This window comes from Mandrillus leucophaeus, unplaced genomic scaffold (genome assembly GCF_000951045.1).
Source record: "Mandrillus leucophaeus isolate KB7577 unplaced genomic scaffold, Mleu.le_1.0 Scaffold729, whole genome shotgun sequence".
In the NCBI taxonomy this organism is placed as follows: domain Eukaryota; kingdom Metazoa; phylum Chordata; class Mammalia; order Primates; family Cercopithecidae; genus Mandrillus; species Mandrillus leucophaeus.
The window spans coordinates 986,427-1,014,404 of record NW_012107908.1 but is presented as its reverse complement, the minus strand read 5'-3'; the positions used below and the strand labels follow the sequence as shown (position 1 = coordinate 1,014,404).

The window sequence follows — 27,978 nt, the reverse complement described above, 5'->3', positions numbered from 1 at the left end:
ACACAGTAGGAGGTAAGCAGCGAGTGAGCATTACCACCTGAGTACCCCACCTCCTGTCAGATCAGCAGTGGCATTAGATTCTCAAAGGAGCGTGAACTCTGTTGTGAACTGTGTATGCAAGGGATGTAGGTTGTGTGCTCCTTATGAGAATCTAATGCCTGATCATCTGAGGTGGAACAGTTGCATCCCAAAACCATCCTCCCTTGCACCTCCCCACCACCCCACTAGTCCATGAAAACATTGTCTCCCACAAAACTGGTCCCTGGTGCCAAAAAGCTTGGGGGACTGCTGTTCTACAAAATACCGGACCAGCGTTTCTCACAATTGTCAAGGTCATAGCAAAGGAAAGACAAAGAAACTGTTCTAAGCCAGAGGACACTAAGGAGACATGACAACTAAATGTAATGTAGGATCCTGGGTTGGATCCTGGGATAGAAAAATAACATGAATGGAAAACTGGTGAAATCACAATGAAGTCTAGAGTTTAGTTAATACCAATGTGCCATTGTTAGTTTCTTAGTTTTGACAAATGTATGGTGGTAATCTAAGATATGCAAGCTTGTCCAACCTACCCCACTTTGTTGTTGTGGCTGTTCTGTTTTGTTTTAGGCTTTTAGCAGCCTGAAGCCATAGCTTTTAGTTTCTCTCTCTAGTGATAAGTGGAAAAGAGGGATGAGGAAAGGGCTTTGCTGGCCCAACCAGAAACAAACTAAGAACCCATGACTGCATTATCTCCCTTGGACACCCCTGTTTACGGGAAACTGAAACTGGGTAAGGAGAATATGGGTCTTCTTTGTACTATCTTTGTAACTTTTCCATAAATCTAAAAAATATTTCAAAATGAAAGTTTATTTTAGAAAAAGAAGGGAGTATTATGAATAACTTTATGTCTAAAATTTTGACAAATTAGGTAAAATGAACAAATTCCTTGAATTACAGAAAGTGACTCAAGAAGAAATAGAAAAATGGCACTATTTCTTTTTTTTTTTTTTTGAGACGGAGTCTCGCTCTGTCGCCCAGGCTGGAGTACAGTGGCGCAATCTCAGCTCACTGCAAGCTCCGCCTCCCGGGTTCACGCCATTCTCCTGTCTCAGCCTCCCTAGTAGCTGGGACTACAGGCGCCGCCACCACGCCTGGCTAGTTTTTTTGTATTTTTAGTAGAGACAGGGTTTCACCGTGGTCTCGATCTCCTGACCTCGTGATCCATCTGCCTCGGCCTCCCAAAGTGCTGGCATTACAGGTGTGAGGCACCGCGCCCGGCCAGAAAAATGACACTATTTCTATTTAAGAATTGTGAATCTGTAAAACTTCCCCACAAAGAAAACTCTAGGCCCAGAGAGCCTCCCTGGTTCATTCTATCATATATTTAAGAAGAACTAATACAATCTTAACACCAACTTTTTCAAAAAACAGAGGTAAAAGGAAGATGTCTCAACTTATTTTATGAGATCAGCTTTACCCTGACTTGAAAACCAGACAAATAATTTCCAAAAAAAAGGAAACTACAGACCAATATACATAACCAATATAGATGTAAAAATCTTTAACAAAATATTATCAAATTGAATCCAGCAATATATAAAAAAGGATAATAACCTTTTTTAAAGATGTGAATACAGGTTGGCTAAATATTTGAAAAACCATGTAATCTATTATATCAATAAACTGAAAAGGAAAATAATAAGATATATGCAAAAAGAATTTTAGGAAAAATTCAGCACTATTCCTGATAAGAACTCCTAGAAAGTGAAGTATTCTCACTATGGTAGAGAGCATCTAGAAAAGACCTACAGCTCACATCATACTTAATGGTGAAAGACTGATTTCTTTCCCCCTGAGAATGAAAAAACGTACCTGCTCTTCTTATTTCTATTCAATGTTGTACTAGAGGTTCCCACCAGTTCACTAAGACGGGGAAAAGAGGTAAAGCCCAAATGGTTAGAAAGAAGTGAAATTCTCTTTATTCAGACAACTTGATCATGTATATGGAAAATTCTAAGGAGTCTCATAAATGAATTTAGCAAGGGTGCAGGATAAAGTCAGTATACAAAAATCAAGTGTATTTCTATATACTAGTAACGAGCAATTGAAAATGAGATTTTTTTAAAGTACCATTTAAAATAGCATACAAAACACAAAATACTTAGGAATAAATTTAAGAAAATATGTTGAAGATTTGTATCCTGAAAGCTATAAAACATTTCTGAGAAAAAATTTAAAAGACCTAAATAAATGGAGAGCTATTCCATGTTTTGGATTGGAAGACTCAATATTTTTTTACTCAATATTTTTAAGATGTTAATTTTCCCTAAATTGATCTATAGATTCAATATAATCCTAACCCAAATTCCAGATGGCTTTTTTTTGGGTAAACTTGACAAGCTGATTCTAAAATGTATATGAATATGCAAAAGATCGAGAATAGCCAAAACAATGTTGAAAGAGAAGAACAAAGTTGTTGGACTTATATTACCTGTTTGCAAGACTTACTATAAAGTTACAGTAATCAAGACAGTGTAGAAAGACATATAAATCAATAGAAAAAAATTAAGAGTCCGGAATTAGACCTATACATAAGTGATCAATTGATTTTTCAACAAGTATGACAAAGTAATTCAAAAAGGAAAGAAGAGGGATCTTTTTTTCCAACAAATGTGCTGAAACAACTGGATATCCATATGGAAAAAAAAGAAGCCTTGACTTTTACCTCATGCAAATATTAGCTCAAAACAGATTATAGACCTAAAAGTAGAAACAAAAGCAATCAAATGACTAGAAAAAAAAATATGAGAGGGAATCCTCATGAATTGGGGGTAGGCAAAAATTTCTTAGTATATAAAAAGCATACATCATAAATAAAAATGTGATAAATTGAACGTCATGAAAGGTAAAAATTTATGCTCCCCAAAAGCATCATTTAAAAAATGAAGAGGCAAGCCACAGACAAAATGAGATAAAATATTCTTAACACTTATACCTAAAAAAGGACTTTTATCCAAAAAATATTTAAAAATTCCAAAACTCAGTAGCAAGAAGATAGCTCAATTAAAATGGGTAAAATATTTGAAGAAACACATCACAAAAAGATATTAAAATAGCCAATACGCACATGAAAAGATACTCGGCGTCATTAGTCATGAGGGTACAAATTAATGTCACAACAAGGTTCCACTGCATACCCACTGGTATGGCTAAAATAAAAAGGCTGAATTTCTTATAAATGTATATCTTAAACATATGTTTACTGTATGACCAAGTGATCCCACACCTAGGTATTTGCCCAAGAAAATGAAAACTTATGTATGTGTATGTTTTTAGCAACCCAAACCAGAAACAATACAGACGTCCCCCAACTGGTTAATATATAAACAATCAGTGGTACACCCATAAAATAGAAGGCTACTCCACAATCAAGAAGAAACTAACTACTGATCTATTCCACAAAATAGATGAATCTCAAATATATTATGATAAGTGACAGAATCCATTTATTTGACATTCTGAAACAGGCCAAACTATAAAGCTAGAAACAGCTGAGTGGTTGCCAGGACTAAAAGTGGCACAAGGGAAATTTGGGGGATGATATACCATCTGTATCTTGATTGTGGTAATAGATATATGACTATATGCATCTTTCAAAATTCATAGAACCATTCACTAAAGATGGTGAATCTTAAGATATGTGAATCATACCTCAATAAACCTGACTTTAAAATTATTTAAACACTGGCAACACCAAGTATTGTCAAAGATGTGGAAACATTTATGTGGAGCTCTCATCACTGCTGATGGAAGTATAATACGGTACAACCACTTTGGAAAACAGTTTGGCAATATCCTATGAAGTTAAACTTACACCTACCATACAACCCAACAATCCCACACCTGGCTGTTCACCCAAGGGAAACGAAACTATATCCAAACAGGCTTGTACATGAATGTTTATGGTAGCTCCATTCATAGAGAACGGACTTCATGTTTATCTCAAGCCCTGGCCTTCTCTACGCCATATTTCTTCAAAGGCCCAGAACCCTCAGACTCCCAAGATGTCCTGTGGGGCTTGTAGGAACTGGTGTGTGATCTTTCCCTGTGAGTCCACAATGCATTTGATTCCGGAAGCTAGGGACTAGGCCTTTTTGTAGACTTGATACTTCTACCCTGTTAATGCATTTTTGTTAGTATTTTCTGATAGAATGTTTATTCATTCAGCAGGCATTTCCTGAGCACCTACTATGTGCTAGGCTTTATATTGGGTATAGTGAGTATGGAGGTGATTAAGACATAGCCATGATTCTCAGTGAGGTCCCAGGCTGGTTAGTAGAAGAGCTAATGCTCTGGACTGCCAGTCTTGCCCCCACTTCTCCAGTCCCAGTTCATCCTCCAGGCTGTAAACAAGGTATATAAACAAAGCATGGAGACCACTCCCCAACTGAAAACCTTTAGTGGTGCCTCATTTTTCTCTTGGTGAAATTCAGACTCCATAATATGGCCCTTTATAATCCACTTTCTGCCCATCTCTCCTACCTCATCTCTTGCCATTGCTCTTCTACCCATTTGTACTTTTTACTGACAGCTTTGCTTACGTACACAGGAGACTCTGGATGTTTCCAGTTCAGAGTCTTCCAAATGGGCAGATCTATAGCCAGTTCAGGTATGGAGATTATTTGTTCATTATTCATTTATCCAAAGTTTTTTGGGTGTATGCTCAGTGTATGGAGCTGTGGGAACATGGATACAGTCATCCTTCCTGGAAAGGAGGGATGAGCGCACTGAAGGGTGAGAATTGAATGCATGGAGGTAGGAGGTGTGAACCAGGAATTAACAGTTTATTACGGCTAGAACATAGGGTGTGCCATCAGGAGGGACAAAAGATGAGACCCAAATAGACAGGGGGGACCAGATTGGGAATGGTCACAAAAACAAGTTTGGACTTCAAGTTTGGGGCAGTGGTTTGGGGCAATGGGGCATCTACTAAGATAATTAAGCCAGGGAATGATGTGGTAAAATTCATGCTACCAGGAGTCCCAGACTGAGTCGAGTGTGGAATCCCACCTGTTGCTGCTTTTCTGGTTGCTAGAATCTGAGCAAAGTTTTCCCCCACCCCACATCTACTGATACTGGACTGGGGGTCAGGGGACAGTGTGCTGAGAGAATTCTTAGTATCACCTGTGACCAGCATCCAGTCATTCATTCCTCATGCTTTTAAGGAGTTGTTTGTCCATGCCTGTTCTGTCTTGGGCCACTCGGCGACACTGGTCACTGGATCACAATGAATCTCATTCATTCAGGAAGGGAGCATCATGATCCAGTGAGCCTTGCCCTGAGCGTGTGTGTGTATGACTTGTCAACAATCGAGGATTTTATGGGAGTTTATGGGACTTCATTAAAGATGCTGGAGCAGGAGCACTGTGGGACATCAGAAGAGACCTCAGCAATAAACCGCAATTCCAAGCTTTGGAATGCAGTAAATGTTTAAGAGACTTCCTTCCTTTCATTACTGAATTTTTACTTTACTTTTATACCAGTAAAGAGTTGTGTTTTATTGGTTTAAATTTCTTGATTCTGTTTTTCCCAGGTCTGTTTAAAAGCTACATTTTATCTTTGAGGATGTTTGGCTTGTGGTGGAGGAAGTGCTGCCAGCAAATTCAATTAACTGGCAGAGCTCACAGATATTGTACACGGATTTCTTTTTTTCTTCTTTTTCACAACTGCTACATAAACACAGCTGGGTTTAATATTTGTCGTAACAAAGATTTAACTTGAATCATTTTACCCCGGGTAATTAATGCTTGGAATCTTGGCTACTTTTTCGTTCGTTTGTAATCCTCTGCATTTCTTTACTCTAGCTATCTAGATAATGAAGTGTGCTCCTCTAGGTCTTTGCCCTGCCTTAAAACTGCTTAATATTTGGCCGTTCCCACTAGAGAGCAGATGCTTTTCTTTGCAAGAATTGAATTTCTGTCAGCTCCTTTATGCATCATGTGTTTGGAACTGTAAGTGGATCAAGTTGTTCATCACAGCGGGGACACTGTGAAACACATCTATTATACACTCTTCCCACCCCCCTTCCTGGTTTTTTTTTTTTCCCTCCCCCGAGGAGGTGGAGATGCCCGGATCCCCTTGGGAGATATCTCGCTCTGTGTGGATGTGTCCATGTGATCCACCATGAATCCGGCCTGGCCACATCCCTAAGCAGGGAAATCTATATCCATTCAGCCCAGGATTGTGGCTGAGACAAACCCTACTTTTATCTTTGTAAACACCAAGCTCTTCATTAACTCCCAAATACACACCAAGTTTGGGTCACTAAATAAATCCACTAGGCTCAGCATAATGAGTGACATTTCAGTAATTGATGCCCTAGAAAATGTTAATTGTGAACCCATGATTCTTTTCGATGCTAAAATAAAGGCTTGGGTAGTTTTGGCTTTGGAGTTGAGCTAGCGCAGAAGAGTCACCATCGATTAGGCCCCTACTGTGTGCCAGGCACTGTGCTAGGGGATTTGAAAATCTTGACATTTAATCTACATAAGAATCCTGCAAAAAAAGGAGGGGAGGGTAGTTTATCCCCTTTTTATAGATGAAGAAAAGGGGCTAAGTAACTTGCCTAGAGGCATCCAGATAATAGCCAGGAGCAAAGTCAGAATTTGAACTCAGGTCTGTCTGAGCCCAGAGTAAATCCATATACTGTAGAGTGTGGTCCCCTCATGCCTAGAGTTCACTAGAATATATTCATCGGTTGATCAGTCAAGACATTGATTTATTATGCATGTTTGTGACATGCTGCCATTGCTCCATCTGAGTTGTCTCATTTCACGTCCGGTCTAAAGTTCGGTTGGCATTTGTGAACACCTTTGTATTCATCTAAATCTGAACTCCTGGTGGTGACTGGAATCGTTTTAGTTTTGCTTTTCTCCCAAAGCTCAGTGCAAATACAACCCAACTGCCCCAAGCAACCTACTGTTTTCTTAGAGTTTTGTGAATTTCAATTTCTAGCTGTGAACTGATGGTTAAAATTTCTAAACCTATATGGTTTAGTTTGTTAACACGGCTTTGGAAAGCAGGCATCTTGGTGGCGTTCCTGCTGTGATATGCTCATCTTTTGGGCCTCAGATAGTGGCTCTGAAGGCAGAAGTAGATTTTGGTTCATTTTTACTAGATATCATTCAATTTGCCAGAGTCATTGTGGGACATTCACATGTCTGACTGAGATACTGCTGATCTGTAGAATTAATTATAGTTAAATGGAAAGGTGGCTTTTGCTCATGAAGAAAGTCGTTAGTCTCTTGATAAACATTTTTAATTATGATTAACTTTAGTCTTCCTCCAAATACTTTCTATTAGAAAAGGCATTAGTGTTCTGGTTCATTAGAAATAGAGCAGTCGTTTTATTTTTGGTTTGCAGTCCATTTTGTTGTTGAAAGATATTGGTCATTAAAAAAAATTGGTGGATGTTGTGTTGTAAAAAACATATAAGGTTTCTCTTGCAAGTGTGTATCAGTTTTTTCAAAGGTAACTTACACTGTAATTTTGTGTGTTGTGTTTGCAAGAGAATGCTTCTTGGTTTATTCATGTTGACAACTGAAAAGCCTTAGACCTAATTAAAAGAATTTCCATGAGCACCTTTACTGAACCATTTCATTACGCGGCACTGCACAGATTGCATTGTGAAACATGGTGATAGTTTAAATCTGACCTTTAAACCTGAACTGCCAGAAGTATGGGGAGAAAACCCTTCTTTGAAAACACTCCCCAGATAGATATATGTGTGTGTATGTGTATGCATACATGCATGCACATATTTGGTTGGAAGCAATCTTTTTATGGAATGACCACCTAATAATATAAATATAAATACACATTTACTTTGAGCTCAGATTTTGTAGTCTCCTGTAGCTTGGGTAGGATTTTCTAGCTACATTAATTGTGTGTGTGTGTGTATGTGTGTGTGTGTGTGTGTGTATGTATGCATGTGTAGTGTATTAAAGCTAAATTGTTGTATAAGGAAAACAAAGATAATTTCACTTACTCTGGGCCAACAAAAAAAAAAAGTATTTGGAGGAAGGTAAGATTTACAAATAGAAAAAGGCAAAAGTCTTCACTACTGTGTGTTTCAGTTTCAAATGGTGAGATACTCAGATTAATCTCATGGGGAGGGGCCAGAGTGTATATGTGTGGGCAAGACTCCTCCTGAGCTTTATTTGGCAGATAGTGGAAACAGGCCTTTTTTGGTTTTGTTTTAAAATTGCACTTTTTTACTCCAAGGATGTCATTCTATGAGGATTCGATAGCTTGTTCATGGGATGCTCAGCAGAGCCGCTACAGCACATAACGAAGTAGCCATTCACATAATAATAATTGATCCTTTTGTCTGACGAAAAGCTGCCTAGAATTCTAGCTCTTGCCACTAACTTTCTGATGTATACACAGCCCACAAGTTGTCAGGGGAGAGGGAGGGAGCAGAGATCCGGGCTCGTAGGGTCATAGCCAGCTCCAGCATGGAGCTCCGCATAAACAGCACAGCCCTCACTCCCCCGTGGAGAACCAGGATCTTTGAGGGGAAAATGGGATGCAGAAGAAGCAATTAAAGCCAACGGAGGTCAAGGTACAACCATGTTCTCAAGAAACAGAAAAGCAAGGAATGAGAGGAAACAATAATGGAGATATAATAAATCAGGGAAAAAATAAACCCGTATCATAGACATATCTAATTTGGTGGTCTAGGAAACCTTAGCAGCAGTGAGAATCAATGTACTGGCACAGACTCTGGAGGAAGATAGACTTGGACTTGACTTTGGCTTCTGCCCTTGCCTTACTGTCAGTGTGATGTGGAGCTGGGTCTCACTTTCCTCATCTGTGTAGTGGGGATAGCTGTGCCTACCTAGGCCATGTGTTCTGAAATTTTAATACAGTACTGGATATGAAAATACTTGTCATGTCATTTGTGAACTAGTAGGGTACTTGATAAATACTAGTTTCTGTTCCTTTCTCCTGATAAATGTCTTGTTCTTACAGAAACTATTCCTGGGAAGGAGACTGGGGTGTTATTGCCTTTACATACGAAGACGTTTTGTTTTGAATCTGAGGCAAGAACTGAGGAAGGCATAGGTAGATACACTTATGTAATGGAAATGACAGTTTACCATTTCTCATTGCCATTGTGAAAGTGGCAGAGGGAGCCAATGTTTATGTGCCCCTGAGAATGGGAAAACAAGTCACTAACCCCTTCTCCCCTCTCCAGACACACACATTCCCTGTGGGATTTTAGAATAAAGCCTTGATGCCTACTTTATGCAGGTAAAGAAGAATTAATCAACTTGCCTTAGTCCTTAAAGGGGGGAGGAAGATGTGACTCGATTGCCCCTCCACACCTGCTGCTGTGTGTCTAATTTGTAATAATAATAATAATAATAATAAAATCTTTCAACTCCAACTGTGACACCCAGCAGTTAATGCAGCTCCCAGGAAAGAGAAGCAGTACCTGCACAGACTAACTTGAGCCAGACTTTTAGAACTCTGCCTCTCGTTGAGGTGCGCCAGCGCTGAGCATGGTCATGGTTCCTGCCTTCCTAGACTGGTCAGTCTAATAGAAGAAAAACACATTAGACCGGGTGCAGTGGCTCACACCTGTAATCCCAGCACTTCGGGAGGCCGATGGGGGTGGATCACTTGAGGTCAGGAGTTTGAGACCAGTCTGGCCAACATGATGAAATCCCATCTCTACTAAAATTAAATACAAAAATTAGCTGGGTCTGGTGGCACATGCCTATAATCCTAGCTAGTCAGGAGGCTGAGGCAGGAGAATTGCTTGAACCCAGGAAGCGGAGGTTACAGTGAGCCAAGATGGTGCCACTGCACTCCAGCCTGGGCAACAGAGTGAGTGAGACTCCATCTGAAAAAAAAAAGAGAGACCGACGCTAATTGGATTCTTGCGGAATGCATCATTATACATTGTTGTGTGTCCCTAAACAAAAGAGAGAGTGAGGGCGTATAATAGGGGAACCTTAGTCTAGCCTCAGCAGTTCGACTGAGGAAGCGATATTTGAACTGAGACCTGAAGAATGAGTAGTAGTCAACTTAGGGCCCTGTGTTGTCCAATATGGTAGCCACTATTCACACATGGCTATTTAAATTTAAATAGATCGAAATGAAATGGAATAAAAGTTTCAGCTTCTCAGTCATGCCAGCCACATTTCAAGTGCTCAGTAGTAGCTAGCACATTGGATGTCGTTGGACAGAAGATAGATTATTTCCATCATTGCAGAAAGTTATGTTGGACAAGGCAGAATTCTAGGCAAGGGGGCAGTGATGGGTGAGAGCACTCCACACCAGAAATAACCTATGCAAAGGTCTTGGGATAAGGGGGAGGCCAGTGGGACTGGAGTCCGATGCGGGTGGCTGAAGCCACAAAGGAGGATGCAAGAGCCTCTCATCTGAAAGACTCTGTGGCCAAATCAAACAGGGCCTTGCAGGCCAGGCTAGGGCTTTAGTCTTTTTCTCCAGAGCAGTGGAGAAGAGCTGAGAAATCTTAAGGTGCCAGCATTGATGGAAAGAGATAGATAGCATTGTCTTAGAGGTGAACACTCAATAGTCTGCCATCCACTCCCAGGCCCCAGAAGTTGCAACCAAATGATAAAGGAAAAACACGCTACTTCTTGAGCACTAATGTGTACTAACAGGGTGTTTTCATTCTCCTGGGGAGAAAGACATGTAAACTTCTGGTATATAAAGGCCTAAAGAAGAGAATGATGGTTTATGCAACACGAGAACCCCTTCTGAAGTAGTAGTAAGCTAACTTGTATCCGATTTGTAGGGGCTAAACTGGTAGTCCTTAGGAGCCAGGCCCTCCCTCCTCTGCAGTTCTGTTTCCAGCACATCTCTAGCATGGGACCTACAAAGATTAGGAATCAACAAAGGAATAGGCCATCGTGCCCTGAGAAAGAGCTGTTTGTTCTGACAGAAAGTTGGGGGCTTGTATTTTTTAATAAAAAGAGTTTGTTAGAAAATATGATAAAGAATATCCCAGATTTAGGAATGGGTTTTGAGGCCTTTGAAATCAAGTGGAAGACAAAGGTGCAAATGGAGCTCAAGCCAAGCCCCTAACAGGCCTTAAATATTATGCTAAGGAATTGAGACTTTATTATATTCACAGTAGGGAGCCACTAAAAATTTTAGAGGGAATGACATGATATAACCTCTTGTTTTAGGAAGGTAATTCAATGCAAAGGATGGATTAGACTAGGAAGAGAATAGAGGAAGAGACACCAGCTCAAAGACTGTTGCAATAGTACTGGCAAACGATGAATCTAAGCTAAAAAAAAAAAAAAAAAAAAAGCTAGGCACTCTGCTACATCCATTCTTCATTTTATATCCATTATATTTTACTCCTCACAATGTATACATGTTGTACATACTTCATTTTACAGCCAAAGAACTAAAGCTCAGAAAGATTAAAGTAGGGAAGCCAGGTTTTCAATCTTAAACCTAGGCTTCTGTGGTTCAAACTCTATGCTTTACTGCCTGAGGGGTGCAGTGGGGACAGAGGAGTAGATGAAGCCCAGGGACCTAAGAGGTTAAGAACAGTGACCAGTGAAAGGAGGACCAGGGGACAGGGTCGGGTTAAAGGGGGGGCAGGGGCAATACTGTGTGTGTTACGGGATGTGATAAGTTTGTGGTTGTATAAGACTGGTCTCCTTGTTCCCTCTGACTCATTCAGCATGCAGATGTTCATTTCTCCTGCCATTGTGGTTGTGTCTTAGCAATGGCATTCTACAGAAGGGGAATGAATATCACTTTCTCTTCCCATCCTTTCCAACAGAGACCAGTTTCTATTAATGATCCATCACTAAAGAATGTGATCCTAGACTTTCCTCCAAGCAGAGAGGCTCAGCCACTGAAAATGCCTTTCACAATGTCAAACGCTTGTTCGTTCGTTCGTTCTTTCATTCAGCAGAAAGTGCTGCATGAGTACACTGAGCCAAGAACTGTGCTGGCTGCTGGCCCTGCGGGGAACTCGGTCCATCAGGAAAGGAGGTAGAAACTGCAGTTCGCCATGGAACCACCTGCTCAGTCCAAGGAGGCTCAGACTTAGTGGTCAGGGCAGGCTTCACAGATGGGGGGACATCTGGATTCCCTCTTTCCCTTAACCCAAGGCAATGGGTAATTTGACTATTAAAGAAAAATACCTCATTTTAATTCTTTATTGTAAAAGTAACATATGCTTTTTCTTAAAGGATAATCAAAACAATCAAGTGTGTAAAATAGAAAGTGAAAGCATCCTTGCATGGTTAAAGTTTGGTAATGTAGCATTTTAGATTTTTACTGCATATATATTTATATATAATTTTAAAATGATTCATGCTGTACATGTTACTCTGCAACCTGCATGTTTTTCCCCCACTCGACAGTATTTCACGGACATCTTTTTGTGTCGGTTCGTAGAGTACTGCCATGTCCTTTTTAGCAGCTATGTGGTATTTCCTGGTGAGGATGTGGGATCATGTATTTCAGAGGCCCCAATTGATGGATACTTGGATGGTCTTTCAGAAGTTGAATAGATGTTCACAAGCAGGACAGGAAGGGACAAGAGACAACCAGGACTGAGCTACTGAGATGGAAATGGGCTGGAGAGTAGCCTGTGCTTCTGGATATCCAAGTTTAACATTAAGTAGAGCAAGTGGAAGTGAGGCTGATCGACGACAGCCTGCACAGACTGCTCGTGGAAGTTTGGATGTTTTTCTGAAGGTGATGACAGTGAAGGGCGGGGACACTGAAGGGTTTTGATGGAGAATCAAAGTGATTGGATTTGGATTTTTCCAAGATTACTAGGACAGATATGGGTGGATGGCATTGAGAAACTGAAGGCAAAGAAAGGCCCACCGAGGAAACTGTTCCACTAGTCTGGGCCAGAGAGGGTGATGGAGCCGAATTTACAGGGCAGTGTCATGGGCACTGAGAGGAGAGTGTGGATTCAGGGCATATCTGGGTTGGTGTTGATGACATGTGGAGAATGTTTGTGGGAAGGAGGGAGAAGTAGGGAATCTGACATCTGAATGATGCTGTGGTAACCAAGATGGCACACAGAGAGGAAAGGGCACTTTAGACAGAAGCTAGTGAGTTCAGTTTTGCCCCCCCTTTCCTTTGCTTTGTCTTCCTCCTACAACACCTGATTAAAGGAGGAAGCCATCCTCACCGGCACTTACAACACACCCAAACTACCCCAGATGAATCCCAATGTTAACGATTTGACCAGCACCCCTAGGGGTACTGAGGACAAATTCAGCTTTAGATATATGACTCTGTGTTATTTAAACCTTAAATTTTCTTCCCTCACTTGTATTTAAAGGACAAATGCTACTCCCCAGCGATCAGATGCACAGATACTTGCAGTTTCAAAGTTTAAGGTGCTGGCAGATCAAGACAAAAGCTTCTCCATGTGGCAGGGTGAGAGGAGGTCTTCAGAATTCTTGGCCTAAGTGGTCACAGGGGCATCAGGAGCCCAGGACCACTTGGCTAGTTTCAGACCCGCTGGGGCAGGCAGGAAGGAACACGCTAGTATTTGCTCAGTTACAATCAACGACTCCTTCTTTGTGTAAAATGGTAATAAGGCCATTAGGAGAGGCTCACCTGAAGTGCAGCGTTGTGAATCCAAGGTAATTAAACACCTCCCGAATGAAAGAGAAAGGCCAGGGAAGGTTAAGTGAGGAATAATCTGCGGCACAGGTGGCCCAAGGCCTTTGAGGAGCCAGAAGGAGAGCGACAGCGGCTTGTACCATTTCAAAGGATGGAAATGTCACTGTAGTCCCTGGGAGGGGCAGGATTTTTATTTTTATTTTGGGGGCAGGGGCAGGGAGTGGGTAGTATTTTTAGCATGTTAATAGAGCATGCTTCTTTTTCGTACTTCTCTTTGGAGGCGGAAGTCCACGGCAGAGTCAGCCTAGGTGCTGAATGGCCTGCATTGCTCCTCAGGGGCTCTCACCACTGTGAGGCTGGGGCTTATGTGTCCCTGATAAGGGAAGGTCATAATAAACCAGTTGTAGATAACCCGGATGTTGAGATAGACTTCAAACTGCTTCCAAATGAAGATTGTTTTCCATGGTCCCCTCTTGGAGTAGAGATGGGGTAACTACCCCCTCAGTGTATGTTCCCAAGGCTTTTTACTTTTTTTTTTCGAGACAGGGTCTTGCTCTGTCACCAGGCTGGAGTTCTACAGTGCAATCATAGCTCATTGCAACCTTGAACTCCTGGGCTCAAGCAGTCCTCCCACCTCAGCCTTCTAAGTAGCTGAGACTACAGGCATGTGCCACCATGGCTGGCTAAATCTTTTTATATATTTTTTTTATAGAGATGGGATCTCACTGTGTTGCCCAAGCTGGTTTTGAACTCCTGGCTTCAAGCCATCCTCCTGCCTCAGCTTGCCAAAGCGCTGGGCACGTCCCCTTGGCTTCTAACTTATCAGAGGAGGGTATCAGTCCCATCTTCACTCAGTTTAGCATCCAAACGTGAGGCATGCCCTTTATCAATAGCAAAGGATTTTTTTCCTATAAACAGTTCACATTTATGAATGGCTTCCTATACACTGAGCACTGCTTGGTGACTTTGTGTATCCTTCCAGCTTGTCCTCATTGCATAAGGTCTGGTGGAGGATTTTTGCTTTTCAGATTGTTACCTCGAAATTTCTGTTGTCTCCACACAAAAACTTGTACGTGAATCTTCATAGCAGCATTATTCATAGCAGCCAAGAAGTAGAAACAGCCCAAATGTCCATCTGCTGATGAACAGATTGATAAAATGTGGTCTCTCCATACAGTGGAATATTATTTAGCCATAAAAAGTATGAAGTCTTGACACATACTACAACATGGACAATCCTTGTTCATAAAGCAGTGTGCTAAGGGAAATAATCTGATGGCAAAATACTACCTATTGTTAATTCCATTTATATGAAATGTCCAGAGTAGGCAAACCTGTAGAGACAGAAGGAGGGTAAGTGGTTGCTTGGGTCTGGTGTGGGGTTGAAATTGGTAGGGAATGGGGAGTGACAGCTAATGAGTATGAGGTTTCTTTCGGGGATGATAAAAAATGTTCTGGAGTTAGTAGTGATGGTTGTACAGCCTTGTGACTATACTAAAAACCACCAAAGTGTGTACTTTAAATGAATGAATTTTATATGTGAACTATGTCTCAATAAGCTATTAAAAATTTTTCCTCTCAGAAGCTTGGGAACAAGACATAATGTGCATGGATCATTTCTAAAGTCTATCTAGTCCTTCCCGGATCAGATTTTTTTTCCCCAGACTTCTCAGCAAGTGATTCTTAATATTTCTAGGGTCACAGGCACCTTTAAGATTCTGGGGAAAGCTATGGATCCTCTACCCAGAAAAATAATCTTGACTCATTCATATTAAAAATCTGTAAAAGATTCATGGATCACCTAAATCTAATTTTCTATTGTATCCTAAGTTTTTTATTTAAATAATGTCCTACCAGTAGCTGGTCTCTTACAGAATTAGTTTCCATGAAACGTGCTCTCGATATGTTACCTGAATGCTTAAAACCAATCATTAGTTTTCTGTTTCTCTCTCAAGATGAAGGAAAAAAATCCCTTCAGACCCCTGCCTTTCTCTCCAGCCTCATTTCAAGCCATATTCCCCTCATTTTCTCCACTGAAGCCAGGGTTCTTTCTGTTCCCTGAACTCTTCTGCACTGCAGGGCCTTTGCACGCCACTCCCCATACTTAGCATGTGGTGCTCTCCCCTCTTTGCTGAGTTAACCACCCTCACCCATCCTTCAGATCTTAGTGCAAGCCTGTTGCCCTCCAGGAAGCCTTCCTTGACCCCCTAGACAAGCTCTATTACAGGCTTGTCACAGTAGCAATGCTACGTGCCTTCCTGTTTTTCTCACTAGAATGTCAGCTGAATGAGGGCAAGACCCCTGGGTAGTTTCATTGTATCCCTTGTATTCCCAACGCCCAACATAGTCCTAGGTACATAGGAAATAATAAATACTTGTTGAGTGAATGAATAACTCGAGGTCACCACGTTGCACAGTTCCAGGGGCTCCTCTTATGTGGAACGCAGTATGAAAGGTGTGCTGTGAAGCGTGGCACCTTGAGATGAATGAAATGCGTGTTAGAAATAGTCCAGGAAGCTTGATGTTGAGGGCAGCAGCCACCATGTCACACAGTCTTTCCTACATTGTTTTTTATGTCTCACTTTCAGGAGAATCTTTATTCATTTGACCAACGGGTTTGTTTGTAGTACATGGACCTGTGAAATCTCACAGCCTTCATATTTCCCTCTTTGCTTTGGCTACTGGGAGACTTTTAAGTCAAATTCAAGCCCATCTCTACCCACCATATAAGACTTGATGGCTTACATTTATATAGCAAATCTATTACCTGCTTCTTTGCCCATTATCATCACTTCCAAATATTTTGTTTTAACCTCTTGAGTATGTGTCTGTTAGTATAAGCTGCCACACTTCCTTTAGAGTATTATGTGTGAGAAATATAAATAAGCCTTTATTCTAACATTTGTAAGTAGCTTTAAGAGGGTATAGAATAGGAACTGAAAGTCTGAGTTTGGGCTCAGACTACAAGACTTTGATTGGAATGTGGCCATGTCTTGAGTTTGTTCCTAGGTATGTAGCCTAGCCTCCCTGAGGCTGTTTTACCCTTGTAAGATGGGAACATTAATCCCTTCCTCACCGGATTGTTAAATTAACTAAATTGTAAAATGTATGCAAAAGTGCTTACCTGGCATGGAGTAAGTCATTAAAAATGGTTTTTGTTTTTATTAGACATGTTCTAATAGGAACAACATTCATTTAAATTTCAAAAAGATGCCCTAATTCTGAACACTTTTTTTTTTTTTTTTTTTTTTTTTTTTTTTTGAGACTGAGTCTCACTCTGTTGCCCAGGCTGGAGTGCAATGGCGTGATCTCGGCTCACTGCAGCCTCCGCCTCCCGGATTCAAGTGATTCTCCTGCCTCAGCATCCCAAGTAGCTGGGATTACAGGCGTGTGCCACTGCACCCGACCTGAACACATTTTTGTCCTTCCAGTAACTGAGGTATCAAACGGATCCTGCCATCCGTAGGATCTTCCAGGGCTCCATATATAGTGAACTTAGCCACCCCACTTTGACCCTGTCCTCAACCTGTGTTTTCTTTCTCTCCATCACCAGATCTCTTCCCTGAAGAACAGGCTGAAAAAGGTCTCCACAACCACTGGGGATGGTGTGGCCAGAGCGTTCCTCAAGGCCCAGGCCGCTTTCTTCGGTAGCTACCGAAACGCTCTGAAAATCGAGCCGGTGAGTAGCCGTGGCATGTCACAGAGCCTGTGTTTGATCAGGGCTGAGAAGCATACCTCAGGGGCCACAAGAAATGCCATGATCCTTCTGGTTTTCGGATTCATCTAGAAGAGCGTGTGTGTGTTTGTGGTGGGGGACAGTGTACTCCCCTTGCCATACCTCTCAGCACAAGGAGGCTGTGCTATCATATGTGAGACCCTGGCTGCTCCAGGGGCTGTTACGCCCTGTGCACCACCCTAGACGGTAAGCCCCGGCCGTGTGTCAGATCCAGCGCCAGGCCCCTCACACTCACCTGCTTCCCCTGGGGCTTCACAGTGCACCTGTGCAGCAGAGACGATCAGCTCCACTTTACAAATGAGGGAGCCAAAGCTCAGGGAAGAGAAACAACTTAGCCCGGAAAAGCCAGATGGCCCCAGAGCCCCTGCTTTCCCACTGGGCCTCTCCACCCTTGTTCTTTCGAGGGACCGCCCCTCCATGCTTGAGAAAGCAGAGCCTCCTGGGTCTCATGCCTCATGGCTCCTGCGAGGGGTCTTGGTGTAAGTAGTCACAGTGAGGACCGGGAAGTGACCTTGCCCACCTCTGGCCCTTCTCCCTTCCTGGGCCTCGTCGACTCATCCATGTCCCCTGCCTGCCTCATGAGGTGACTCGTGATTGCAAGGATGTGAAGACACCAGGTCTTCTCTGAAACCAAGGACAGTAACAGTCCTCTTAGCTTCCGAGAGAAACTCTTCCTTGCTGTTTCTCTCCTCGGCCTACTCTTGGCCTTCTGGCTGAGGAGAATGCAGGAATTGGCCTAGGGACCTGGGTCACCCTGTAGAGGGGAGAATGTTGGAGGGAAACCCTGCTGACAGGTCTGTTCTCCCAGGAGCACAGGGCTGCCTTCGTCTCGAGCGGGTGAGTGACACTGTCACACCCAGCCTCGTCGGAGTCGGAATTGGAGTCGGAATTGGAGTCGGATGTGAGGGACACTGGCTGCACTGCCCATAGGCCGGGGCTGTTTGTTTCTATTTTTACTTTAACCTGTAGCATTTAATTAGATCAAATGACAAAAGTTCAGGGGATGTGAGGCAATGTATTCTCTGGAGAAATTCTGAGCATGAGCAGGGATCACACTTCCTCATAAGCCGCAATTACACATTGGTAAGTGTCTTTACTGCTCTGACTCTGTCATGTATTCAAGTAAAACACAAAGAACAACAGCAAACACCTTGTTTCCCCGTCATCCAGGACCTGCTGTCTGTGAAGTGGCCAGGGCAGTGGGTGCTCAGGAAGTAGCGTCCTAACCCCACCCTCCTGCTCCTTTTTATCCGTCTGGCACTCAGGCCTTACTCTCTAGGCTGCCTGAGCTTTGGACAGTATCATCGTCACTGTGTGCTCACATAGCAGAAGGGGTGCACTCTCTTTTTGCTTCCTGAGATGTATTTCCCTTAGATTTTTCAAAAGCCCTTCAGCTTAAAGCCAGTTCTTGATAGTGTCCTGCTAGTGTCAGAGTGACGTGGCTCTGATTACTTGTCATGATCTTGGTCCAGCCAAACCAATCAGGGTCAAAGCAGTGACAGCTGGCACAATTCAAGGACAATACTGTTGTCTTCCCCCGTTTAAAATGGGAATGAATAGGACAACTGGCCCAATCCTTTGCTTGGGTTGCTGGGAACGGACAGACTTGAAGTATTTTCACTCTTGCAATGATCTCATTGTTGGCATGTGTGCATCTGGAATCCAAAGGCAGCTGAAGCTCGGGGCATATTGCTGCTGCAGGATCTGGGCACAGGCTGCTCCACGGGAGGAGTTTATCGTCGTACTTGCACATGGCGCTGGAAGGCACTGGATTTAAGGACAGAAGCCCTGGAGTTTCAAGCCTGGCTCTGCACTTCTTAGCCGTCTAAAAGTTGAGCAAGCCACTTAATCCATTTAAACTTCAGTTTCTTCACCTGTGAAATGAGGCTAAGCCTCTGCCTATCCTTCCTGAGGATCCACTGAGCCATAACACATTTCATCAGGAAGGTGAAACTTGAACTGGGTCTGATGAGTAAGGTTTGGAAAAAGAGAAAGGAGTGTCCCTTCCTAGAGTGAGGGTGGAGGTAACTGAGGAAGCAAAGGCTTGGAGGCAGGTTCCCTCATAGCCAGTGAGTGGACCATTTTGTTTGGAGTGATTGGGTGGGGAGATGGGGCTGCAGGAGAGGATACAGCCAAATTTGGCAGAGCCTTGGATGCTACGCTAAGAGAGTGAACTTGACCCTGTGAGGAGTGTAAGTTTCTGAGCAGAAAGGTGACATGACTGAAGTTACCTTTGAGCAGTAGTATAGTGATGGGCTGAAAGGAGAGCTGGAGGCAGAGAAACCAGTTAGAGGAGTGTTACGGGAACTCAGAATAGAGCCCTGGGTAGCTCAACCAGAAACAGAGACCATGAAAGAAGAAGTAGCAAGATTCAGCAATAGATCAAATATGGGAGATGAACAGCAAGAAGTGTCAAAATGTCTCCCAAGATTTGGAGGCTAGGAGAGGATGAAGACACCCCTTGAAGACAAAGGGAATGCTTAATACCAGGGTGTTCACAGTAGCAGCATTCCCAATGGTGAAACACTGGAGTATACTGAGTATCCATATTAGGTAACTGGTGAAATAAATTAAAGTCCATCTTATGATAGAATATTATGTAGCCATTAAAACTATCACCTTAGAGATAACATGATGGGTTTAGATGGAGACATGGCACTTGTCCTTGAATGTAAGCTGCTATTCAGTCATAAGATGTATTATTAGTTTATGTACCATTAAGAAAGGGAAAAGAGTGGTGCCAATTATAACTGAAGGATGCCACCGATTATAAGACACATCCAGATTTCAGAAATGTTACAATGGAAAGTAATTTTCATCTTAGAATCAATGAAATATGGCAGACCTGTCAGCCTTTCAGTCCCATTCATCTGTCCTACAATGGCTTTCTTCCGTAAGGTGGAGAAGGAAACCAGAAGACCTGGAATTTTCCAAACAAGCTTCAAGCCAAGGCCATCACCAAGTCACCTAGATGGTTTTTAAACTATAGATTTAATTTTGGCAAATTCTCCCCTTCTAAAATATGAGGTGACAACATTCCCCACGTAAGATTGCTTGGGGCAGCCAGGCATGGTGGCACGTTCAAGACCAGCCTGGGCAATATACAGAGACCCCATCTCCACAAAAAATAAATTAGCTGGATGTGGTATCACGTGCCTGTGGTCACAGCTACTTGGGAGGCTGAAACAGGAGGATTGCTTCAGCCCAGGAGTTCAAGGCTGCAGTGAGCCAAGATGGTGTCACTGCATTCCAGCCTGGGCAACAGAGTGAGAACCTGTCTCTTAAAAATGTTTAGGGGATTAGTTTAAAATAATGACTGCAAAGTACATGTGAGCCCGAGAAATAGGGAGGAGGCATTGGCTGCATCAGTGGGGAGGATGGTGCCTTGAGTGAGCCTGCCAGGGTGCATGCAACACAGTGCTGACTCCCTCCCCACGGCCGCTTGTCTTTCAGTTGTTTCTCTGGTTATAAAAATAGGACCTGCTCTTTGTAGGCTGGACGCAGTGGCTCACACCTGTAATCCCAACACTTTGGGAGGCCGAGGCAGGTGGATCACAAGGTCAAGAGATCGAGAACATCCTGGCCAACATGATGAAATGCCATCTCTATTAAAAATACAAAAATTAGTTGGGCATGGTGGCGCGTGCCTGTAGTCCCAGCTACTCAGTAGGCTGAGGCAGGAGAATCACTTGAGCCCGGGAGGCAGAGGTTGCAGTGAGCCAAGATCGTGCCACTTTATTCCAGCCTGGTGACAGAGCAAGACTCGGTCTCAAAAAAAAAAAAAAAAAGAACACTTGTTCTTTGTAAAAAAATGTTCGAAGTAACAGGACTAGAAATGAGAAAGCACCACCCATAATCCTATCGTCACGAGGTAGGTGAGATACAGCTGTGGCAGGTTCCCATCTAGGTTCTAGGATTTTTCGTTTCTTTTGTTTTTCCATTTTGGGGTTTTGGTTTTTTAACTTTCTTGTAGGCAGATGAGATATGCCTGAGAAAGCAATCCAGTATCCTAGTTATTAATAATTTTTTTTGCCTTTTAGTTTGTGTAAGCATTTTTCATACCACATAGAATCTCTTCTTAGACATCATTGACAGTGGCTGAGCAGAGCCTATCAGGTGACCCTTGTGGTTACCAACCCTGGCCATGGATTAGAAGCACAGGGGAACGAGGGGTAGTGGGGGGGTGCTTTTAAAAAGGCAAATGTCCAGGCCCTCCTCAGAGATTTCTGTCGAGTTCCTGTGATCTGAAATCAGAACCAAGGCCCACCATGTTTTCCTAGTGCTAGTCTTGTAAAAAAAAATTATTTTACTATTTTTTTATTATTATTATTTTGAGACAGGGTCTCACTCTGTTGCCTAGGCTAGAGTGGCATGATCATGGCTCATGGCAGCCTCAACCTCCTGCGCTGAAGTGATCCTCCCACATCAGCCTCCCATCTAGCTGGGACTACAGGTGCATGCCACTGAACTCAGCTAATTTATTTTTAATTTTTGTAGAGACAAGGTCTTGCTATGTTGTCCAGCTGGTCTCCAACTCCTGGGCTTGAGTGATCCTCAGCCTCAGACTCCCAGACTGTTGAGATTACAGGCATGAGCCACCATGCCCGGCATGCTGGTTTTTTTGATTGTCAGTAATGTTTCATGATTTTAAACCACACTGTGCTAAACATCTTTATATATATCTTCATACATGGTTTGAATTATTTTCTTAGGCAGATTCCTTGACATGAATTTACTGGGTCAACGGATGTGAGTCCATTTAAAGCCTTTGGCACATAAGGTGAGGGAGAAAGCTGGTGAGCAGACACAGGGGAATGTCTGCAGGGAATGGCCCCTGAGGTGGGTGCCAGGGCAGGGCCTGAGAACAGTAGGTCCCTGAGGGCAGAGGGAGCCTGCAGGGTAGAAGGCCAGGTATGTGGGGGCCATGCAGGGCAGCCCAGCTGCAGCGCTACCAGCCCCTCTGGCTCGCCTGTGCTCACTGCTTCGTAATGCTTCCACAGCAGCAGTCACCATGCAGGGTCCTGGGGTACTGCCCATACAGGTGGGGGAGGTGGAGGTGGGGTCATGGTTGTCAGGTTACTGCAGAGTCACAGTGTTGTGTTTTGTTGGAAACAGGAAACATGAGGGACCTGAGCGGGCTCCTCTCTGCTCTGCTTCTGCCTCCCAGGACCCTGAGCAGTTATTCACCTCTCCAATCCTCAGTTCCCCTTCCATAAAGTGGATGTGTAATCGCCTCCTTGCAGGAGTGTAGTGAGGCTTAAATAAGCCCAGTACAGTGCCTGTCCTGATGGCCCTGGGAAGATGGGTATGGCCCTGGCCCTCACCCACCTCCTCCGTCTGAGGAGGACCCTGCCAGCCTGGAGCCCATTGGGGGACAGCTCCAGTCCGTGTCCTGCCTGGCTCTGTGAGGAGGGGTCAAGTTCTGGCCTGAGAAGCAGAGGTGGGCATCTCCTCTGCAGTCACATGTGAAGACCTTTTCCCTGGCTCAGAACTCCCTTGAGATTTTTATCACCACCTTGGTCTCTCTCGCTCTCTCTCTCTCTTTCCTAATGAAAAAATTCAGAATGCAGCTGACTGGGGGACTCCTGAGCTTTGTTTTCTTTACCGGGTCCAGAAGGAAGGAGGAAGGGGGCCGCTTGTTGAGGCCCAGCCCTGTGCCAGGAGCTAGGCTGCTCCTCCCCATCTGTGCCTTCTGCAGGTCTGTTGGGGAGGCTGGGTGCCCAGCCCAGGGCGGGGAGGGCCTGTGTTGGCTCCCTGGTGGTGTGTGTCTTCACACACCAGGTGAATTATTCCAAAGGACTCTCTCAGGGTCAGAAACTGAGATACCAGGGGTGTCTAGTCACTGCCAAGTTTACCTCAGTGGCCTCCCACAGGGTCAGCACTCAGTTCAACTCCAAGTTGCTTCCCATCCGTGCTCTCAGTAATTCCCCATCCCAGCCCCTCACTAGCCCTTTACACACGGGGGATGGAGCGGAGGCTGCAGTGATTCCTAGGAAGCAGCAGAGCCAGCAGACAACCTCCAAACCCAGGTTCCCTCCACCACATCCTCCCGCCTGTCTTTGTTCTAGTTTCCACATGTTCCGTGTTAGTAACTCTCTGCATTTCCAGTGCCAGGCACAGGTCATGGCACTGTATGTAGGTATCAGTGAGTATATTTTGGAATAATAGATGGGAGAATGGGTGAAGGAAATTAGGGACCAGGGAAGCATTTGAGGCAGGGGGACTGCCCTCGGCCTCTGTTTGGTGCATACACATTGCATCCTGTCCTATCTTCGGTCTTCAGAGGTTGCTGCTTCCTGATAGAGGGGAGGGTGTCTGCAAATCACAAAGGCATGTGACCCATTTTTCAGTCACCTGGAGAAAATCAGATGCAAAGCCCAAGATATTTAACAATATCAGCCAAACCAACTTGTCCTTCTCGACTTAAATGACAGAGCCACAAGCAGCCAGGCAGCCCCATCCGGAGAAACCCCCTTTATCCATGTCAAGCGGCAGCCCAGGCTCCAGCTCATTTATTTAGGCCTTTCTTGCTCTCTGACACGCCTCCTAGCAGTTGCCAGGCAACTCTGGGAGTAGCAGTGTGTGTTAGGGATTAACTAGTTAGGGCTGGGGTCCTTTTTGGCAAGAAGGGGATAAAAGACAAATGAGTTTAATTGCTAGGCCAAGGGTCCTTTCTCTGCATGGTAGAAGATTGCAACTTTTGGAGGATATGTATAGCAGTATGGTTCTAAAATTTGCCTTGAATGTTCCTCCTTTCCAGAGAGAACGAAAGAATTTTTTAAGGAATCTTTTACCTCCTTTGTTTAAAATTATATCATCAGGAAATCTGAATAAGGCTAATACACCCCCTTTGAAACACATTTCACACACACTGGTCTCAGTTTTAAAGAACTTTTGCAGATAGATTTGTGTGCTTTCAATTCATCCCCTTTTCTGCTTAGAGTTTCTTATTTCATAGCCCATGCTGCATGACAGTGCATGTGAGGGTGCCTCTCCCCATGTCTGGCCCACTGCAGGCCCTTGGTATATGTTAGGTTAAAGAGCAAAAGCCATGGGTATTGGCGTTTGAAGATGCGCCCTCTTCTGTGCCAGTGTCCGTGGAAAGGCCAGTGTAGGTGGAGCACTATGGGAGCTGTTTATTCAGCTAGCTTGTGTGATCCTCTCCGGGCCAGCCTGCTAGCTGGGCTTCCCCAAGATAAAGGGAACAGAGCTACTGCCCGCGGGGAGCGAATGCTGGGTGGGGGCAGTAAGCAAACTGTTTAAACAGGCAGCAACCAACTCACTCTGGTCCCACTTGCTTAGTTCATCCCAAGAGACCAACTTCCAGATTCAGCTGTGGGTACACTGGCATCATCCACCTTATAGCCCATGATTTTGCCCATGATTCTGCTGAGTCATATTTATCCACCTAAAACCCCTTGAGGACGCAGAAGTTAAGATAAAAGCAGATTGATAGCCTGGCTTTCAAGGATGAATGCACGAGGTTGTGTTGGAGCAGGTTGGAAAAACACCACATATATCTGTGTCCTGGTTGAGTAACCCTGTTGATCTCATGTTGTTTTTGAAAAAAATAAAAACTGTTTTCTGATTTCTTTTTGGTGTAATGGAAAATAGAAAAATATTTTTAAGGTAGTAAAATCAAAACAGCACCATAGTCCCACTGATTTTTACTACATATGCCTTTTGTATTTACTGTTTATTTTTTCATTAGGCAAAGGGTTTACATAGCTACAACCAAATCTCAGTTAAAAGCTAGTTTCCCCTGCCCCACCTTTTAACAAGATATCATATGCATCTTTACACAGCTGCAGAATATTCCATCAAGTGTAACTACCATAATTTCCATAACCAGCCTCCCATGTTGGACATTTAGGTTGTTTCCAATCTTTTGATATTAGAAGTAATACTCCACTAAACATCTTTGTGAATAAAGCTTTGAAATGCTGTGTTTCAAAGCCTTCTGAGTGGAAGAACTGAGTCTGTGAGCAGGAGCCTGACTGTGGGGGCCAACTTGTCACAGCGTCTCAAGGAAGCAGATTTCGGTTGACTCAGCCTCACGGTGGCTCGAGATGGAAAAAGAATGAAGAACCCTTGATGGGTGGGAGGGTGCACACTCCCTGCCCTCCACACAGAGGAGCAGAGGGTTCCCAGAACACACATAAGGGATGTGACTAATTTGTCTGTGCCTCCATCTTGTGCTAAACATAGGTTTGAGGAACCTTAAGACACTGTGTACAGTACAGCGAGATGAGAGATAAGGAGGCAAGGAAAGCGGGGGAAAGGAAACTGCATGACGCCTGGAAGGGACTGGTGTGTGTGTGCAGCTGTGTGTCTGCGCGAGGCTCTGTGACCACACAGGTTGGGAGTGGTGGAGCTGGGACTCACCCCATCACACCCAGGTCTGTCTAAAGAGCCCAAGCTTTAAGGAAAAAAAAACTGTGATAAAAAATACATATAATATAAAATGTGCTATTTTAACCATTGTTAAGTATATAGTTCATTGGCATGAATGGCATTCGCAGTGTGCAACCATCACCACTATCTATTTGCAACATTTTTAATCACGCCCAACAGAACCTCTATATCCACTGAGCAAGAACTTCTCATTTTCCTTTCCCCCAGCCCTTAGTAACCTCTAGTCTACTTTCTGTCTCTGAATTTGCCTATTCTAGATAGTTCATAGAAGCGGAATCATTCAATATTTGTCCTTTGCCTGGCCTATTTTGGTAGCATCTTGTTTACCAGCTTCATCCATGTTATAGCATGCATCGGAACTTCAGCCCTCTTTAAGACTGAATAATATTCCACTATCTGTATGTACCATATTTTGTTTATCCACTCACTTGTTAATGGACACCTGGGTTGTTTCTATGTTTTGGCTGTTATGAGTAATACTGCTGTGAATGTGTGTGTGTGATTAATAGTTTGGACACCTGCTTTGCAAGTCATTTGGTTACATACCAAGAAGTGCAGTTGTGGGTCATCTGGTAATTCTACATTTAACTTACTGAGGGACCTCCAAAATGTTTTTCAGACAGAGCCTGTGCTTTTGTTAAGTGGGTAGCAGTGTGTCTGGGAAGCATGAATATGGACCCAAGAATATCTGTAGGAAAAGTCTATGAAACATTTGTTTTATTTTTCAGTATATTTTAGGCAAGTGGATAGGAAATTATAGCCAAAACCTACAGGCCCGAGCTAAGCAGATGCATTGATGGGGGAGTGTAAACTGGACTGCAGAAGGGTCTGGTAACTTACTAGTTAACGTTTTTTTCCCATTTTAGTGGTCATCTGAAGTCAAGATCATGTCCTGGGAATGAAGCAAGGATAAGGGGAGGTGCTTCTGCCCCAGGACTTCAGGGACAATCACTATAGCTCTGTGGCTCTAAGTGGCTAAGGAGCCCACCAAATGTGGTGGAAGGAGTATGGCCTTTGGAATCACCTGGGTTTTAATTCTGGCTCTGTCATCTACTAGAAGATGACTCTGGAAGTCACTTCACCACCCTGAGACTCACTTTTCTTGTGTGTAGAATGTAAATAATGCTTACCTGGTAGGACTGTTGAGAAAAATAGCAATAATATGCACCAAACACCAGCATAGTGCCTTGCTGATAGTAGATGTTAACTAAATGATAGTGACCATCCCTGGGTGACAAAGTAAAGGAGGAAGAGAAAGATGAGACCGCCACATTTTAGAATAGTGGTGTCCGAGAACCTGGAACCATGCAAAACACACTGAAATTATTCTGGCCCATTTAATTCTTTCTTTTGAACTAATTGTGGAAGTATGGCTTTTATCTCAAATGATACATAAAGGATTTGAAATAAATCACATATTTAATTACTTCCTTTAATATTTATTTGTTATTTATTCATTTTACTGCCCACCAGCACTTATAGACAAATAGGGGTGGTAGGTACCAAGGGTTGAAAATTAGAGTCATTTAAAAAATTACAATCAGGTGTTTTGTTTGTTTTTGTTTTTGTTTTTGTTTGAGATGGAGTTTCACTCTTGTTGCCCAGCCTGGAGTGCAATGGCTCACCACAGCCTGGAGATCTCGGCTCACCACAACCTCCGCCTCCCAGGTTCAAGCAATTCTCCTGCCTCAGCCTCCCGAGTAGCTGAGATTAAAGGCATGCACCACCACGCCCAGCTAATTTTGTATTTTTAGTAGAAACAGGTTTTCTCCATGTTGGTCAGGCTGGTCTCAAACTCCCAGCCTCAGGTGATCTGCCTGCCTCGGCCTCCCAAAGTGCTGGGATTATAGGCGTGAGCCACCACACCTGGCCCTACAGTCAGTTTTGTAAATGCATAAGAGAAAATATAATTGAGACTTATTTCATCAAAACATTTGTTGCCTATTGAGAAAAGATGACCATCGTTCAATATTGGCACCAAATCTCACTGTCCATGTCACAGGGATGCTGATGCAGAACCCAGTTTGAGAGTCTTGTTACCTTGGAGTCACACAATAAATGATCAATGAACTGGGAACCATTGTTCTAGAAGTAGACTGCGCAAGTAAAAAGTAGCTCTCTAAGTGAGAGAAGATGGGAACTAGCAGGAAATCCAGTTAAACACTATTATCAATCTCAACTGAATGATTTCAAAG

At 43.4% G+C, this 27,978-nt stretch overlaps 1 protein-coding gene across 1 annotated transcript in view; it reads left to right on the top strand.

Annotated features, from left to right (window-relative positions):
* The window catches only part of DENND1A (DENN/MADD domain containing 1A), a 497,378-nt gene that overhangs the window by 304,425 nt on the left and 164,975 nt on the right, over positions 1–27,978 (top strand). Inside the window, exon 12 of the mRNA XM_011965500.1 lies at positions 17,186–17,311. Within this exon, the coding sequence (XP_011820890.1) occupies positions 17,186–17,311 (126 nt within the window). The remainder of the gene's footprint in view (positions 1–17,185; positions 17,312–27,978) is intronic.